This window comes from Vulpes vulpes, chromosome 12 (assembly GCF_048418805.1).
Source record: "Vulpes vulpes isolate BD-2025 chromosome 12, VulVul3, whole genome shotgun sequence".
Classification (NCBI taxonomy): Eukaryota; Metazoa; Chordata; class Mammalia; order Carnivora; family Canidae; genus Vulpes; species Vulpes vulpes.
The window spans coordinates 177,558,271-177,577,546 of NC_132791.1; the positions used below are offsets into that span (position 1 = coordinate 177,558,271).

General features: G+C 41.2%; 1 protein-coding gene across 1 annotated transcript in view; it reads left to right on the forward strand.

Moving 5' to 3' along the window:
* Positions 1 to 19,276, forward strand: part of GLG1 (golgi glycoprotein 1) — a 149,003-nt gene that overhangs the window by 122,066 nt on the left and 7,661 nt on the right. Inside the window, exons 11-24 of the mRNA XM_025993042.2 lie at positions 922 to 1,075; positions 1,852 to 1,989; positions 4,419 to 4,505; positions 5,826 to 5,888; positions 6,614 to 6,727; positions 7,735 to 7,823; positions 8,595 to 8,712; positions 10,664 to 10,756; positions 12,978 to 13,115; positions 15,176 to 15,299; positions 16,174 to 16,316; positions 16,507 to 16,608; positions 17,342 to 17,449; positions 19,033 to 19,153. Of these exons, the coding sequence (XP_025848827.2) occupies positions 922 to 1,075; positions 1,852 to 1,989; positions 4,419 to 4,505; positions 5,826 to 5,888; positions 6,614 to 6,727; positions 7,735 to 7,823; positions 8,595 to 8,712; positions 10,664 to 10,756; positions 12,978 to 13,115; positions 15,176 to 15,299; positions 16,174 to 16,316; positions 16,507 to 16,608; positions 17,342 to 17,449; positions 19,033 to 19,153 (1,592 nt within the window). The remainder of the gene's footprint in view (positions 1 to 921; positions 1,076 to 1,851; positions 1,990 to 4,418; positions 4,506 to 5,825; positions 5,889 to 6,613; positions 6,728 to 7,734; positions 7,824 to 8,594; positions 8,713 to 10,663; positions 10,757 to 12,977; positions 13,116 to 15,175; positions 15,300 to 16,173; positions 16,317 to 16,506; positions 16,609 to 17,341; positions 17,450 to 19,032; positions 19,154 to 19,276) is intronic.

Sequence of the window (19,276 nt, forward strand, 5' to 3'; positions counted from 1 at the left end):
CCACACTGAGCACAGAATCCAGCGTGGGGCTCGATCTCCCAACCCTGAGATCATGACCTGAACCAAAACCAAGAGTCAGACACTCAACCAACTAAGCCTCTAGAGTGCCCCAGATTCAATGTATTTTTATTTCTCTTCCCTCAAATTAGCCTCGGAAAGGACTACAGAAAACTGTGTGGGAATTTCACTGTACTTTCTCAAGCCATCTAAACCAAAATAATAGAGTTTACTGAGTTTATTGCGTTAATCAAAAATTCCTTCACCCATTATCAAAAAACACTTCACAGACTTAAAAGCTACTCATTAGGTATTAGCCTTTCTCCTCACATTCAGTAACTCTACCCCAAAGTTGACATTATGATATGGATAAAATTAAGCATCCATTGGTCTAATCTGGAGAAGCAGCAGGCTCGTTGCTTTAATCCACTGTCTCCAGAGTCAAAGTTAAATATCAAAGTATCAGGGTTTTTTGTGTTTTGTTTTTGTTTTTGTTTTTATTTTAGTTAATAAGCATATTCAGACAAAGTAAAAATATAACTGCCTTACCTGGCATGGGAAAAAGAAGAGGAACAGTTTAACTAGAAGGGAAGTCAAGTGAGAGATTTTGTTCATCTTGGTATTTCCTGATCTTACTGAATCTCTTATATCAGGTAGGATTGAATTTCATTCACGCTTACCAAATCAGTATTGAGTGAAGAATTGTGAATTGCTTGGTGACAGCTATAGCCCTTATGGTCTCATTTCAGCCAGGCAAATTAGTGCTGAGTCCACTGTAATGAAGTGCATCTTACATAGCCAGTATGGCCTCCTTGAGGTGGGATTAAAGCCTCTGCACCAAGGTCAACAGACTTCTACCATTTGACCACTCTATGTTCCTGAAGAACGAAATTCAAGAATATCTTTTCACTCTTAACGTTATAGGCTGGACCCTGTCTTATATCGCAAGTGCCAGGGCGATGCATCTCGTCTTTGCCACACCCACGGTTGGAATGAAACCAGTGAACTTATGCCTCCCGGAGCTGTGTTCTCTTGCTTATATAGACATGCCTACCGCACTGAGGAACAGGGCAGGAGGGTATGCACTCTATGTTGACTTTATTTCTTATCAACCATTTGTTTTTTAATTAGTTTGCTGTGTATCATTCTGATTTCTGTCATCATAGGAAACTATATTAGTAAATCTGGCAAGGAAGGGTTACTGCACTACTAGAAACTTCATCCACTGAGTGTACATAGAGTTGCTTCATCTTCTTTCCATCTGATTTTACATTTTCAACAAAGTATTTCAACAAAATGTCAGCAGACATTTCCATTTTTTTCTTTAAATTACTAAAATCTAAATGACAAATAGACAAGTATTGCTGCCCTGACTTCATTTAGCTTTAAAGATTCACTGAAACTCTTAACCAGGATAAAATGGTTATTAGGCTTGTTCCGAGTTTAGGTAAATTGGAATCCAGTGTTCATGACCTAAGTGTGTGTTCTCTCCTGAACTGGACTGGCATTCTACTGTACATTCATGGAGCAGTAGCAGATTAGTTTTGCTAAACCAAAAACTCTAACCTAATCTGAAGAAAGCCAGTTCACTTTTTATCCAAGTACTCTGAGAAAAAGATGTTTCATATGGTATATTAGAAAATGTTGAATGTATAATCTCATTCCTAGAGGTATGGATTTTTAGAAGCCTACTAAGAAGATTTAGTCCTCATTCTGGGAAGAGATTTGGGGTGTAGAGTTTGTACAAAAAACTATAACATTATTAGTTTCCTGGCAACAGATTTCATTTATATAGTGTCTTTTTGTTTTGGTTCTAGTACTTTTAAAGTATTTTGCTTATTCTTTTTCATATAGCTGTCACGGGAGTGCCGAGCTGAAGTCCAGAGGATCCTACACCAACGTGCCATGGATGTTAAGCTGGATCCTGCCCTCCAGGATAAGTGCCTAATTGATCTAGGAAAATGGTGTAGTGAAAAAACAGAGACCGGACAGGTAGCTGACATAGTATATCTGACATAAAACTGTTTATCTTATAGTGGTAGTAATAATAATAATAATAACAACAGCATTCATGATTAATATTTTATATAGAGTACAGCACTATATAATGCATCTCTATTTTGTTAGCATTATTTCTTCTTCATAAGAAATTGTAAGAAAAATTTTCTCTTTGGTCTCTATATTAGGAATAATTATACTTTTCCAGAGCAGTTGACTGGTTTATATATTATGGTTACTATATTTTGTAAATGATTATTATTTTCCCTCTTTGTGTTGCCTCTTAAAAAACTTGGATCCAGAGGTATGGCCTGCCTCTAGCAAGTATATGAGATTTTATGGTAGGCATCTAGGTTACTGCTAGTTCCATCCCACTTTCTTTACTGTGATTCCTTTAACTATTTTTTAACTTGTTTTAAATTATTTTATATTACCTTTTTTTTTCTTTTCTCACTTTTATAAGGTACATTAAAGTCCTTTTGAGGGAAGGCAAGGTATAAACATAAATATATATAAATACTGCCATGTGTGAATAGTGTGCATGCCTTACAGTAGTCCTGCAAAATATGAAGGAATGGGACTTGTTTTTCCCATTTAGTGATTGACAAAATTTAGGTGAAGTGTATTTATAGGAGTGAGGTGTACTGACTTCTTTACCTAATACTCAGGTCTAATCCCAGCCAGACACCTGATCCATTGTCTTATAACCTTTCCATATAGGAAAGTATAGAGAAGAAGCAGCCTCCAAGAATTACAAGGATGCTGTGAATGGTTCCTAAAGATTTTGTGCCTGATTTAAAAAACAGAAAAGCTATATTAATACATTCTAACAAATTAAGTTAGGAGGTGGCTTCTGTCTTAAGGCAGGGAAATGAAGCAGCAAGGAATAACTACTTGTTTAAAGCTCCAAATACTAGAACAAGGTGTGAATTCAGATTTCCAGGTTCCACTTTTACTGCTACAAAACACCCTCTGGGATTAAACCACCAACAACTCACCACGACAGGGATTTGGGCATTTTTAAGAAGCAGCATGACTCACTACTCAGATTTGTTGGCCCTGGCAATATCATTTTAAGCAGTCTGCTTCCTGGGCCTGCGGCAGTTCTGTCAAATTTATTGTGGGAAAATGCCTGCAGTGGAGCTTTCTGCTGCCTTTGTCTAACGAAACAAAGGATATGGTTATATGGAATCCCAGAAAACAGTTTTCTTTCACACCCCCTTCAAAGTAACATTGAGGGGTCACCTGGGTGGCTCAGTGGTTGGGTGTCTGCCTTTGGCTCAGGGCATGATCCCTGAGTCCCTAAGTCCTGGGATCGAGTCCCACATCGGGCTCCCCTCAGGGAGCCTGCTTCTCCCTCTGCCCTCTCTCTGCATCTCTCATGAATAAATAAATAAAATCTTAAAAAAAAAAGTGACATTGAGAAAACTACACTGTATTGCAGCCCATCACTGTGAAGCTCCTCTTAGGAAAAAGGATTCTGTGAATGGGATTTTTCCCTTAGCTGTTTTTCTTACTCCAAAGGTTTTATGCGTTTCTCTTCAGGTGTTCATCCCCACCCTTTGTGGCTGTTGTATAACTCCTACAACCCTGCTCGTCCATTCCTATTTTGGTTCTAAAACAGAGATTCTTGCAGAATACTAAGTTAAACTTGATCCTTTAATAGAGCCATTTGCTGAGAAATAGCTGTGGATATATTTGGGAAAGTGAGCTTTTCTACTTAAAACCTCTAAATTTCTAAAAGGAATAGTAATGGATTGATGCTATAAAGTCACTCTAGGTCAGGTTCCAAAGCCCAGAAAAGATAGCTTTTAGATGCCCAAACCCTAGTGTGCTCACCTACTTTGCAGTTTTCCTTAGGATCCTTCTGTGTGGGGTGGGGTTAGAATCCCAGATTTGACTTGCAGAAGCCATCAGCTCTATGATGTGTTTTGGACCCTGGGTCCCAACCTACTTTGCTCACGAAGAGTCTTAAAATATTCCGTGTCTTTCATTGTGAATCTGTTGTTGGATGATTATCTACATGCAGATTTTAAATGGGTGCAAAGATACCAAAATGCAGATAAAAAATGGAATGGCAGGTTGTTGATGGAATGGAATAAAGGCCTGATAAAATTTTTAGACTCTGGGGATGTCTGAACATTGATTCTTATTGGACTTATCGATTTGGCCTTCTGGAGGATTTGCATGGCTATTGTACCCCCTTGACCCTCTTAACCACCCTGTTACATCAAGTACATATCTTTTCAGCAATCTCAGTTTGGGGACTCAAATAAAGCTTTAGTGTTTCGTTCAGTGAAGTAGTTTTAAAAAGAAAAGATAAGGAGGACACTGAAAAGGAAGTAGACACTGTTCTCTTGAACAGCTTCCCTTGTTCAATTATGTAATTGAAAAATGCCAAAGGATTGCTTTCTTATTTGCAGGAGCTTGAGTGCCTCCAGGACCACCTCGACGACCTGGCTGTAGAGTGCAGAGATATAGTTGGCAACCTCACCGAGTTAGAGTCCGAGGTAAGCAGCTTGCGGCCAAAAGATAGCAGGTGTCCTGTCTACAGCCTGTCCTCTTTTCTCAGTCCTGCCCTTTCTTGGCCCCCAAAAGAACCGATTCCTTCTGTTGGCTTTGCAAAGAAGTATATTGTGTTGCTTCCTGAAACCCTTTCCTCATAACTCCCAAGAAACACCCTACACACTCAGCCCTTTGGTTTTCATCATCAATTAGAATTATCACAGTGATTAGACCAATCTGTTTCCTCTCCTTTAAGAAAAGATAGCAGCTGTGCTTCGGATCTCTTAATCATATGCAAGACTAAAGACTAGTCCAAGTATCCCTATTCCTGTTCTCTTATTTTAGTTCTTTCAATTAGGTCATCTGGTCATGTATGTGTCATCAATAATAAAATTAAAGGCTGGGACTTCCATTTGAATGTGGGAGACCACATTTAAATACATGTGTTTATCCCCGTTTCATCCTGAAGCCCATAGAAATATTTTTTTTTTTTTTTTGCCCATAGAAATATTAAAAAAGAAATTAGAAAGTCTCATAAGCATAGACATGTTATTTAGAAATACAGAGAGCATTGCTGGGAAGGGAGCAGCTAATGTTAAAATTGTCTTGTGGGGGCAGAAATCAGGGAAACGGGGGATTGCTCTTTTTTTATCTTAAGCCTTTTAGAACCATTTGGTTTTTTTGAACCATTTGAATTATCAAAATTGGCAATATGTAAAATTATATTCCCAACTAGTCTTTTTTTTTGCTTTCTATTTTTCAAAAGTCTGTTGCTTTCTTTCATTTTTTGTCATCTGCCTTCTCCTGTTCTCATTGTCCTCTGGGCTTTTGAGGACATTCTAGGGTGTGGTACTCCTTAAAGGAAGGTGTTATTTCAGCAGCTAGTGCTGCACAGAGGTTACTGTCTGTTTACAGACATTTGTGTATGTTCTGCAGAGGCAGTGGTTTGTCACCTGTTAGGAGCTTATAAACTAAAGAAATATCAGTTACCCATATTTTCATTTGGACTGCTTCACCATTTGGAAAAATGCCAAACGCTAAACTCTAGTATTACTGTTTAATGTTTTTTCTCTGCACTTTTCTTAATTCTGCTTTCTCTTTTTTGCTCAGGCCCAAGGGCTATCTCCCTCTAGAGAAACTTGCCTTTCAGAATATGATGGAGGAGCAATTCTGTCTATGTTGGGACTGTCTAACCCAAAGCTAGAATAGCTCCTAAGTGTACATCTTAGATTACTTGCCCATCAGTTGCTACTGATTTGGAAACACAAACTGCCACCACTAACTTTTTCTAAAGCAGAATTATTAATATGCTTAATCTTCTACAGGATATTCAAATAGAAGCCTTGCTGATGAGAGCTTGTGAACCCATAATTCAGAACTTTTGCCATGTAAGTAATGTCTAGAGAAACAGATTAGCAGCAGAATCAAATTCTCTGGGACTTTGGCCCTCAAGTATATTGCACTTACTTCTGTCTGCAGCATGTATGACTCCCGAGTGATAGATTGACAAGTTAGAGTTGGAAATGTAAACAAATTAAGAGGGGGTCCCACCATCCTGGGAAGCCTTATCGGATTATGCTTGGTAGGTGCCCTGGTATGTGGTTAGCAGCATTTGTTGAGACGCCCTTCACAGGGGACAGAGGGAGGCCCTCCTGAGCATGGCTGAGATGCTTCCAATACATGAGCTCAGGGTTTGTAGGCAGCAATAATAGCTTCTCCTTGTAAATTGAATGAATTCTGTTACCTTATTACTTTATTCACTTACTGAACTAGCTAAATTGTGGGGATAGAACCATAAGGATCTGACCACCAGGAGACAGTGTTAGGCGTGATCCTGAAGGCTGGTTGCTGGCATCATGAGGGGAAAAGAGCGAAAGGCCCTGCACAGTACATGTTCTTGTTGGAGCTTTGTGCAGGGCAACTTGCTGTGCAACCTCTAGTCCACTGAATGTTTATCCTCATAATTTCTGAGGCTGATTTTGAAATAATTTATGATTTACCATGTTGAGGAAGGCTCTAGAATCAGTCTTGTTTTCATTTTTTATGAACTGAGGTGCACGATTTGTTCATTAATTGTTAGAAATTAAGTATAAGTGTGTACTGCATTCCCCAGGACGTGGCAGATAACCAGATTGACTCTGGGGACCTGATGGAGTGTCTGATTCAAAACAAACACCAGAAGGATATGAATGAGAAGTGCGCCATTGGAGTCACCCACTTCCAGCTGGTTAGTAACACCAGGCAAACCCTTCGTGTCTTGGCTGCTTAGATAGTTCTAAATTCCTTTCTCTTCCAGAGCATCAGAGCACCTCTCCTGTGAAAATCATTTTTTCCAAATATATGTCCTTCTCTGGTTCTCAAAAAATGTGGTCTTTATCCACTATGGCCAGGCACAATGGTAGGCTCTGGGAATGCAGTGCTAAATAATATGGAGTCTCTACCCTTAGAGAACAGGCAGTCCAGTGGGGATAGAGATGAGTGAGTCACATTGCTTGCTTTTGTAAGATATGTTAGCATTTGCTTACACAGCTAGTGTCAGCAGTGCCTGCTGTTTTGTGTTACTGTTCAGTGCAGCAGCCCAAATATCTATCAGTACACTAGGCCCTAAGCCTTTTTTTTCTTAAATCATACTACCCAGGTCTGGCATCCAAATAAGGTTAAACTGTACTCTTCATAGTTGGCACAGATTTAAAGGAAGTGTTTCTGGTAAAGCAAGTACTTCCTTCCCGGGAGGATGAAATCTGTCATCTGTGTAAAATTGACCTCTTCTCAGGGCCTACAGCCTATCTGGCTGCCTTTTACTAAATGATATCAAGGACCTCTGGAGTGTGGACCCTGGAGACAGTGGGCAACAAACAAAGCCTGCCCTAGTCAATTCTATGTCTCTTATTCTAGTGAGAGAGACACAAAAACACAGTTACAAATAAACACAGTCTGAGGTGGGCCTATGAAGAAAAATAAAGCCCTGTAAGGGCTGAAGGGTGAAGGAGAAAGAAGACTTCAGAAGGAGGTGTTTAAATGGAAGTGCCAGGGGGTGAGGAGCAGACGGAGCAGACCATGGTTGATTGATGGCAGGGGAAGGGGAGCGCTTGTGGCAGAGAGAGCAGCGTGATGGGAATGGGAGAATTGCAGAGTGCCTGGAAGGTGGGCTTCAGCACTCTGCAGTGTTCCCTAGCACTACTGATTGGAGCTTGCCACAGTGTTACTGAGTTTCTTTCTCATCATCTTTTTCAGGTACAGATGAAGGATTTTCGCTTCTCTTACAAGTTTAAAATGGCCTGCAAGGAGGATGTGTTGAAGCTTTGCCCCAACATAAAAAAGAAGTATGTAGCTTTTAATTGATTCATTCTGCTTCCCTAGAGTCTGGACAGATATCCGGTGTTCTGGTAGGATTAGCCTCAGAAGCCTGCACTCTCCCGCAGTAATGTGACTCTGTGGCCAGGTCATCTTGATAGCTGCCTGGAGCCACAGGGGGCGCAGGTGGTTCTGACATGGAGAACCCAGAGGCTAAGGAAGCCGTTTTAATGTTCCCAGCTTTGGGCTGTCTGACTGAGGAAGCAGATCCAGACTGTGCATGTGCACTTAGAGAAGTAAGGTACAGTGTGAATGAGAACTTAACCCACTTCCCCTCGACGTCATTCCATTATGTTAGCTCTTCGGGAGAGCATCAGGGGCTTTTACTGAGTTTAGAGGTCTAGTGAAGAAACAAAAACTGTATTCATTTAAGAATTAGGTCTCAATAAGAGAGTGATGAGCTCTTATAGCATGGCTGTCCCAGTTCTTCCATCTTAATCTTCATCAAAGACATAGCCGAGTTAAGAGCAGCATTCCTCTCTGGTCACATGTTTTTAACAAAACAAGCATTGAACTGTCCTTGGATACATGTCCCCTCTCTGGCCTCCCTGCCAGGCAGGAATGTAGCCTGCCTTCAGATGTTTTAGCACTCCGTGAACACAGTGAGACTTACAGAGAAGGTATTCAGAAGCAAGTAAAGGGGTCCTGCATTCTGGGGTGGTGATCTGGTCCCTGCCCCAGCCTAGCTCTCTGCTCTCACGTGGCTCCAGCCAGTCTCAGCCTTCTCCTTTCCTTGCCAGGGTGGATGTGGTGATCTGCCTGAGCACCACCGTGCGCAATGACACTCTCCAGGAAGCCAAGGAACACAGGGTATCCCTGAAGTGCCGCAAGCAGCTACGGGTGGAAGAGCTAGAGATGGTAATGCCTCGTAGCATGGCCTCTGGGCCCAGAAACACAGGGGCAGGATCTAGAAAGTTGGGTGAAGGGTGAGGGCAAATTGGAAGATTTAAGCCACTATTGTGATTGTTAAGACTTGGAGCCTTCCACTGAAATTTTACCATGTGACAGCTCGTTGCCTTACTTTTCCTAACCAATACGTTTTTACCATGTGTAACTGGAAGTTCAACTATAAGGCAGGCTCTAGGCATGTGATACAATCATTGCATCAGTAATGCCCTCAAGAGGGCAGCCCCGGTGGCACAGCGGTTTAGCACCGCCTGCAGCCCAGGGCGTGATTCGGGCTCTCTGCATGGAGCCTGCTTCTCCCTCTGCCTATATCTCTGCTTCTCATTCTCTCTCTCTATGAATAAATAAATAAAATCTTAAAAAAAAAAATAATGCCCTCAAGAGGGACACCTGGGTGGCTCAGCAGTTGAGTGTCTGCCTTCACCTCAGGGTGTGATCCTGGGATGGAGTCTCGCAACGGGCTCCCGGTGTGGAGCCTGATTCTCCCTCAGCCTATGTCTCTGCCTCTCTCTCTCTCCATGTGTCTCGTGAATAAATAAATAAAATCTTAAAAAAAAACCCTCAAAGATCAAGGGTCTCTCCCTATTGTCTCTGCTGTTCACAGCACCAGCTTAATTATAAGGCTGGTTTCCCTCATAATGGCCACCTGCAAACAGCTGGGCTACTTGCTGAAACATTTGTCTCCAGCAGAAAAGTATAAAGGGAAACCTCCCTTCCCAACAGCCCATAGCAAGATCCTTCCCTCAATAATATATATTTTTAATTCTGTTTATTTATTTGAGAGAGCACAGCCTGGGCGGGATGGGGGGGGTACAGAGGGAGAAGCAGACTCCCCACTGAGCAGGGAGCCCGATGTGGGGCTTGGTCCTAGGACCCTGGTATCATGACCTGAGCCAAAGTCAGATGCTTAACTGAGCCACCCAGGTGCCTCTCCCTCAATTTTCGTCTACCAGTTTGAAAACTTTGCCCACTCCCTGACCAATAGCAGTCTCCAGGGGAGTGCACTGATGAGCTTACAGATCCTGAAGTGACACAGTTGTTGCAAGTCAGCTGCAATGTGTACTGTAAGAGGAAACTTCTTACTTTACTTTTGAGGTTAAACCATGTTAAGAAAACAGCTAAAAGTATGTTTAATATATTCTGTATTGTGAATCACAGTTCACCTTGGTTTAAGGAAAAACTAGTAATGAATACTGAATACCAATAATATCACAAAAGTTCCATTACCAGATTTTCCTATGGGGCGGGAGTGATTCAATAATTATGTTTAAGTGGAGCTGCCTTGATGTCCTATTATAATTAAGACTTTGGGTCCCTAGCTTTGAACTTTACTCTTTTGGTAAAATAGTAATAATAAAAGTAGAACCCTATATTTTACATAATGGTTTTAACTTTCTAAACTGGTTTCCACATCATATGATTTAACATCATTTCACAGGGGATCCCTGCGTGGCTCAGCGGTTTAGCGCCTGCCTTTGGCCCAGGGCGCGATCTTGGAGTCCCGGGATCGAGTCCCACGTCAGGCTCCCGGCATGGAGCCTGCTTCTCTCTCTGCCTCTCTCTCTCTCTCTCTCTCTCTGTCTGTCTGTCTCTGTCTATCATAAATAAATAAATAAATCTTTAAAAAAAAAAACAATAACATCATTTCACAGCAGTCCCGTGAAGGGGCCTGGACAAGTGACAGCATTTTGTTTTGCAAAGAAAGTCCATCTAGCTAGTTAATGGCAGAATTGAAACTAAATCCCAGATGTCCTTGTACTATGGTAGCCACACTGCTGCTACTTTGCTATGTAAAAGTTGTGATCACTAGACAAGATCCAGTCAATACATGAGTGTATAGAACATTTGACATCTCCAGTTTAGAATAAGCTCACTTTTCTCTGCTGGCTCCCTTTTCATGCAGACAGAGGATATCCGCCTGGAACCAGATCTGTATGAAGCTTGCAAGACCGACATCAAGAATTACTGTTCCACTGTGCAGTATGGCAACGCTCAGGTAACTGTTTTTATTTTCTAATTATGAAAACGGGAAGGTGACATTTTAATAATTCTTTGCTGGTGGGACTTCCTCACATTCTATCCAGCCTAATCATCCCCTCCTTAAGCCATACCAGACTTCTCCCAAAGGAAGTTCCTTACCTGCATTCCTCTTGATCTCCTGTTCATTGTCTTCCCTTTATCAGGTTACCTTGTCCTTCCCCACCATGTCCGCCTGAGAAGCTCTTCATGATCCTTCAAATGCCTCCTCCTCTCCATAGCTTTCCTAACACCATGCACCTCCCTTACTCTGTGCCCATTGCACAGAAGTTCTTAACTAGTTCTTATTCTTATGTAATAATCACCTGGGAAACTTTGTTTCTTTAATGCACAGAACAGGGCCCTACCCAAAATTGTCAGGAATGAAGTACAACCAAATGATTTTTTCTTTTAATGTTCTTCCAGTGACTCAACTACCTTTTCTAGTTCAGGGCATTCCATGGTGCTTTAGCCTTTGAGATAGTAGCTTTGTTGTCTTCTTATATCTGTTATTGCTGTTGCAAAGCCTGATGTCAATCTCATCCTCATTTCTGTGCAGAGCATCTCCTCTGAGTTTTCTCTTTAATACCCATAATTCTGCTGTGATGTAATCATGGATGGAATTTTTTTTTTTTAAGTCTCTTTAGCTTGGGACACCTGGGTAGCTCAGCAGTTTAGCACCTGCCTTCAGCCCTGGGCATGATCCTGGGGTCTTGGGACTGAGTCCCACATCAGGCTCCCTACGTGGAACCTGCTTCTGTCTCTGCCTATGTCTCTCTCTCTCTCTCTCTCTCTCTCTCTCTCTCTCTCTGTCTCATGAATAAGTAAATAAAATCTTTTAAAAAAAAATAAAAATAAAGTCTCTTTATCCTACTTGGCTCTTTCAGTCTTAAAATTCATGTTTTTCTTCAGTTTGAGGAAGTTCTTAATTACGGGTTTTTCAAACACTGACTTTTCCTTCCTTCTAGAACTCAGACAGTTGGAACATCTGAATCTGCCCTCCATGTTTCTTAACTTTTTCTTTCATACTTTCCATTTCTTTGCTGTATGTACTGCATTGAGGTGTAATTCATCAGTTCCACTTCCCATCTTATATGTGCATTCTTCAGCTCTGTCCATTCAGAGACCACCTGTTTCCAAGATCCATGATTGGTTCTTCGCACAACCATCTGTTCTTGATTCTCATTTACCATTTCTTTCTGTATTGTCCTGAGGATATTAAATATATTTTGGGCGGATCCCTGGGTGGCTCAGCGGTTTAGCGCCTGCCTTTGGCCCAGGGCGCAATCCTAGAGTCCCGGGATTGAGTTTCCACGTTGGGTTCCCGTCATGGAGCCTGCTTCTCCCTCCTCCTGTGTCTCTGCCTCTCTCTCTCTTTCTCTCTCTCTCTCAGAAATAAATAAATCTTAAAAATAAATATATTTTTTGATTGCTCTATTATTTTTACTCCTTTCAGTTACTTGGTGATTCCTAGTTGTGCCTTCAAGATTTCCTAGAATTCTTATGACTTTGTTTACAACCCTAGTTATTGCAGCTCCCCATCCACTTCTCTTCTTTATCATTTGTTTATAATATCTAAAAAGTTGGTGTAGGGAAGGGCAGATTTTAGGATACACTTTATTCACTATCTTAAAATCCATCATGTGGCATTTTTATGCTTTTATGTTAACCCACTTGTCTTTTTTATTATAGTTATTTGTTTATAAAAACTTGCCCTGTGGGATTATATATTCTTCAGGGATAAGGACTGGGTCTCATTCATACCTAGCATCTAATGCTCTATTCTCATGTGGTAAATGGTGAGTTGAACCTCTTGGCTTGTGCCTACTGTCCAGTCAAGGGCTGTTGCTCCAGAGAAAGGTAGAGAGGCAAATGTGTGCTCCAAAAGGAATTCTTGACAAGGAAGAGCTAGAAGGCAGAAGAAACCAGGAATCCTGAGTAGGTTTCCTTCCTTTTAGACTCCACTACAGCCTGCTCAACTCATCCATTATTTTTATACAGTCTGGTTCACTCTTAGCCATCAAGCTGTGAATCTATAAATATAATTCTCCTTGCTGAGCAAATTCTGATTCCTGTTGCTTAGGAATTAGGAATGGAATGAAAGAGGGGGAATGCATTCAGGACTGAAGGCTACAGTCAGAGCACATGGATTATCAAGCTCTGGTACACCCCCTAACATGACCATGATTCTTGTGCCCTAGATTATTGAATGTCTGAAAGAAAACAAGAAGCAGCTAAGTACCCGTTGCCACCAGAAAGTTTTTAAGCTGCAGGAGACAGAGATGATGGACCCAGAACTAGACTATACGCTCATGAGAGTCTGCAAGCAGATGATAAAGGTAAGGGATCCAAAACCAGGGGGTAAACACAGGGTAATTAAAAATAACATCAGCTTCTTTAAACTTCGGAGCAAATTTGTGTAATCTTTCCATTCAACCTTTTTTATACAGATGACACAGTGGTTCTCCTAGTGTGGTCCCTAGACCAGCCACATCAGCATCACCTAGGTACTCAAATGTTTGGGCCCACCTTGTATCTACTGATTCAGAAACTCTGTGAGGTTTAGCAAGCCTTTCAGGTGATTTTGATGCAGGCTCAAATTTGAAAACCACTGAGCTAAGCTAACTGACCTCCCTTTTACGTAAGTCCCAAGTGAATAGATAATCAGTGAATATATGATTAGTCTTTTAGGGTGGTTAGTGGTAGGTATACTGAGAAAGCCACCGCCAAATGTCCTGATCATTGCCTACCACAATCAAAAGGCTTTTCTGTTCTACGAGTTCTTTTGTTTCATACACTTTCCAGTAAACATTCTCTGCAGCAGGGCTGACTTGAGAACCTAGATGCCAGTTCCTGGATCTGTCCACATAAATAAAGAGAGTTAATCTAAGATTCTGATGCCTTTTTTAAAAGAAAATGCTTTATTAAAATCAACCTAAAAATAAAATAATACTTTAAAAGAAAATGGTACTTCTTGGGCACCCCGGGTGGCTCAGCGATTTAGCGCCACCTTCAGTCCAGGGCCTGATCCTGGAGACCCGGGATTGAGTCCCACGTCGGGCTTCCTACATGGAGCCTGTTTCTCCCTCTGCCTGTGTCTCTGCCCCCCTCCCCATCTCTCATGAATAAATAAATAAAATCTTTTTAAAAAGTGGTACTTCAGGGGATCCCTGGGTGGCTCAGCGGTTTAGTGCCTGCCTTTGGCCCAGGGCACAATCCTGAAGTCCCGGGATTGAGGCCTGTGTCGGGCTCCCTGCATGGGGCCTGCTTCTCCCTCTGCCTGTGTCTCTGCCTCTCTCTCTCTCTATGTCTATCATGAATAAATAAATAAAATCTTTAAAAAAAAATAAAGTAAAAAGTGGTACTTCTTACTCTATCAGATACCAAAGAGAATTATGAAAATTAGAAGTATCTTTAGCTGGGCCTGGTAGATTTGAGTCCCAGGGATCCCTGGGTGGCGCAGCGGTTTAGCACCTGCCTTTGGCCCAGGGCGCGATCCTGGAGGCCCAGGGCGCGATCCTGGAGACCCAGGATCGAGTCCCACGTCAGGCTCCCTATATGGAGCCTGCTTCTCCCTCTGCCTATGTCTCTGCCTCTCTCTCTCTCTCTCTCTCTCTCTGTGTGTGTGACTATCATGAATAAATAAATAAAATCTTTAAAAAAAAAAAAAGATTTGAGTCCCATGTAAAAGCAGAAATATCAGACTCTGATTTCAGGGCGTTGTGTAAGATTTTGATGACTTTTATAAAAATCAGTCAGCAAGCCACGTCAGCAACCTGTATTAAGATATCAGTAGACTTTAATTAGCAGATAGACTGTTGATTAGCACATAGAGATGGAATTTATTATTAGTCCAGAATGGATCTCTCTTACTTGAAGGATATTAACAAGTGTTCGGGGGCTAGCCACACAGTTTGGTAGGATTATAGCCCCTATAGTTAAAAGATGAACTAGACCAGTCCTTTCCCCGCATTACTGTTGACGTTGACTCATGGGTGATTTTTAAGTTTCCCATTGGGATTAGGTAGATAGGACTTGTGGGCGACCTGGCCCACCTGGTACAGTGTTATGTTCATACTTAAACAGTATATAAGCTCAGGAGATGACATGTAATATAACAGCCATGTATGTACAGATTCAGTCCTGTGCAAAATAGGAAACAGTGAGGGTAGCAGAACCATGAAAGATATAGTAGAGAATAGATGAAGAAAAGGGAAGTTGAGGCTGGGTGCGTATACAGACTTAGCTGTTTCTCTTGTACCAAGTGATATCTTCAAGCCAGTTCTGTCATTAGAACACCAGTAGATGAAAGAGTGATATGGATGATGTTAATTGCTGTATTTAAATAACTACTTCAAATAAATAAACAAATACTTATGTAAAACTTTATTTCTTGCAGAGGTTCTGTCCAGAAGCAGATTCCAAAACCATGTTGCAGTGCTTGAAGCAAAATAAAAACAGTGAATTGATGGATCCCAAATGCAAACAGATGATAACCAAGCGCCAGATCACCCAGAACACAGGTAACGTCGTGGCCTGGCTTTCCTGGTTCCAACTGAGTATGGCTCCAGTGGAACTGAGTTGATATATACCTCCCTTATTAAACTACAGGAGTTTTGTTGTATGTGGATTTTTAAGGGTAGAATAAGCAAATTGACTTCTTTCTTCAAAGAGTATCTGGGAGAAGAGAATGAAAATCGTAGGAAGGAGGAGACAGGAGTAATGGCTGGAATTCTTTGAAAAGTCTAGAGATTTAACAAAATTTCGTGCATGGGGTGGGAGAATGTATGGGTCATGTCTTTTAGAACAGAGAAGTTTCTGCTCTGAGTTCCAAGACTTTGTAACATAGTGGGTATTCTCACTCGGTGTTTTCCAAAACATCTGTTATGGGGAAGGTTGGGGATGGCTGCTTGATTTTTGTGAGAACTACTACTGGTACCAGCAGACCCTGCAGAGCTGCTGGAAAGGAGAATTTCTGGGGTCTTCATCTCCACATCTGCTCTTTCATTAAGTTCTATTGCTGGTTAAAAACAGCATAGTTAGGGCAGCCAGGGTGGCTCAGTGGTTTAGTGCCGCCTTCAGCCCAGGGCGTGATCCTGGAAACCCAGGATCAAGTCCCACGTCGGGCTCCCTACATGGAACCTGTTTCTCCCTCTGCCTGTGTCTCTGCCTCTCTCTCTCTCTCTCTCTGTCTCTCTCTCTCTCTCTCTGTCTCTCTCATAAATAAATAAAATCTTAAAAAAAAAAAAAACATAGTGAGAGCTCAGCCAGTGTTGAGCAAATAAATCAGTGGTTTGTTGTCGTTAACATAAAGTGCCCCCTTTTGAAAGGTAAATCTCTAATATTTGTGAATCAAGGTGGAATATTTTATCATGCACTTCTGACTTTCCACTCTAGATTACCGCTTAAACCCTGTGTTAAGGAAAGCCTGTAAAGCTGACATTCCTAAATTCTGCCATGGTATCCTGACAAAGGCCAAGGATGATTCAGAGCTAGAAGGTCAAGTCATCTCTTGCCTCAAGCTGAGATACGCTGATCAGGTAAACTGGATTGAACTCTTCACAGAGATGTGTTTGGAGAGGCCCCTCTACTCCTGGTAGGTTTTTCTTTGAAAATCCCTAGCTTGCTCCTACTTTCCCAAGACCTTTTTCATACCTTCTCAAATCAGGGGCCAAATTAAAAGCTGAAATTGTCTGATATGCTGATGAAATCTCCCTTTGTCACATGTAGCGGCTCTCTTCAGACTGTGAAGACCAGATCCGGATTATTATCCAGGAGTCTGCTCTGGATTACAGACTAGATCCTCAGCTCCAGCTACACTGCTCAGATGAGGTAGGATTTGGGTATGAAGCTGGTTGTGAACAGAGCTGGTCAGAGAAATGTTTATTAGAGAAAAGTTCTGTATTCTCTTTCTCTTCAGCCTTGAAGACAGAAAGAGAAAATGCTCCTATAATAGCACTAAAGAAACACCTGTCCTTGAAAATTATTTGACTTTCTAGCTAGAAAAAGCCATTTGGAGAACTTTGTTCAACATATGTCAATTTTAGGGGATCATAGCTAAAGATTTTTTTAAATGAAGCTTACTCATAAAGCTGTCCACAGAAGACTAAGTTTTTAATCTTTGGTATGGTCTGTGTTTTAAAACCCGTGTGTGTGTGTGTGTGTGTGTGTGTGTGTGTGTGTGGCCAAATTGTGAGTCTGGGTTGACCTTGAACCTTTATAAAGCATTTGCTTTTAGTATTTCACTTGGCTATATTACTTTCGTCCTCTGTCGTCAAGTGGTAGCCTTCTTTGTGATCAGTCCTGGGGCAGTCTGACTCAAATCTCAGGGTTGGCAGCATAAAGATTGGTACACTAACTGGTTTTTGACTCTGTGTACCAGTTCCTATGAAGGAGAATGGGGCCCAGCATTTTGTACAGGAGGGAAGGGAGTGAAGTCCATCAGGAATATTGTTTGAGAGGGTCTGTTTGTCCTTGTGGGAGGATCACCAAATCTACAGGTTGCAGAGACGAAGTTTCTAGTCAGATTAGAGGTGGCCTTGTGTTTTGTGTGTCTCCTGAACAGATCTCCAATCTGTGTGCTGAAGAAGCAGCAGCCCAAGAACAGACGGGTCAAGTAGAGGAGTGCCTCAAAGTTAACCTGCTCAAAATCAAAACAGACACCTGTAAAAAGGTAACCACCATAGATTAGCTTTTCCCCTGCCTGCTTTCACTCCTTTTTCTGACATCTCTCTCTCTCTTTTTTTTTTTTTTTTTTTAAGATTTTATTTATTTATTCATGAGAGACACAGAGAGAGGCAGAGACATAGGCAGAGGGAGAAGCAGGCTCCATGCAGGGAACCCAATGTGGGACTTGATCCCGGGACTCCAGGATCACGACCTGAGCCAAAGGCAGACACCCAACCACTGAGCCACCCAGGCATCCCTTTTTCTGACATCTCAGTGACAACATCTAAACCTTCCGTCTCAGAATTACAAAACCTTAATTGGGTTCTTGACAATCACCTCTATAACTTAAGTATTCTTTCACATGTACTATTTGTGAATATGACTCATCTGCATGACCAGACCATTGTTTAAGGGCACTGTGAATACAGTGCCGAGAGCAAAATGTCAAGTCCAGGATATCAATCAGTACACTTACAGCATCCATTAAAATCATTTGAGAATTAGCATATAAAAACAAAGTTTTCAAAATATGACTGCTAAATATACGTTATCTTACAAAATTGCAACAAGGTAATATATGTGATCTTTTTTAAAAAGCTTTTTTTTTTTTTTTTTTAATGTTTCATGATGTCATTGTTGAGCCAGTGTGACAGTTGGACACATCTTTTCATCTGCTGAAAGGCTTCCGATTGTACATGGTCTGAGGAATGGGGGGACTTGGTGGAAAGCTAAATCCACATATTTTCCTTGGACTGCATTGTCATCAGATGATCCCATTTAACTTTGAAGAGGACTTTTTGAACAATATTTGAGTTTTGGTTTTTGTTTTCTTGCTTTGTTGTTGTTCTACAGAGACTATAGTCTTTCTTTTGAGAGCAAACTAATTTTTATTTAAGAAAACATTTCTGGGGCCACGTGGGTGACACGGTGTGTGTTCTCTCTCTTTTTCTCAAATTAATTAATTAAAAAAAAACATTTCTGGCCTGTCTTTACCTACTTTTTCATTGTGTATAAATGGAGAGACTGCAGAGCTGATTTCATTTCCATCATGATTATATTCCTCATGTTCAAAACATATTTAAACCCAGTAAGAATTGTACCTCCAGTAAAAGTTATGCTCCCTCAGTTTGTTTGTTTTTTTCTTTTGAGGATAATGGAGGTAATATGAAATATTTTGTAAACATTGACCTTTGAGAATTTTAAGATAGCATAAAATTTTAAGATGGCAGTCTTCTTATAAAAGTAAGAAAATAGCTATATTATAGCAGTATAAATACTAATATTTAGTATTTAATAATATGGCATGCCAGACTGCCAAAACCCAAATCTGATTTTATAATCTTCCACTTTACTTAGCACAGAGCTTTGCTTACACTAGGTCTCCAAGTGTATTTATGGAATTAAATCAGTTGCTAAAAAAATCTATATTCTTTGCATCATCCCCACATTGCCACCTATCTCAGAGTAAGTTCTCTTGTTAACCCTCAACCTTTTCTCCTTGAACTTTTTTGTATATATATATTTGCCAGTAATGGATCTGATGCATTTCCTCTATAAAAGCTCTCTTCCATGATTTTCCCTTCCTAGGAAGTGTTAAACATGCTGAAGGAAAGCAAAGCAGACATCTTTGTGGACCCAGTCCTTCATACAGCCTGTGCCCTGGACATTAAACACCACTGTGCAGCCATTACCCCTGGCCGAGGGCGTCGTAAGTCACTATTCACTCTGACCCTCTCTGAACTCTCTCAGACTCTCTCTAAGAACACTTAGAGCTGCTCTGTTCTGTAGCTACAGCTCAGCCACAGACAACATCCTCTGGGAGCTTGGTTGA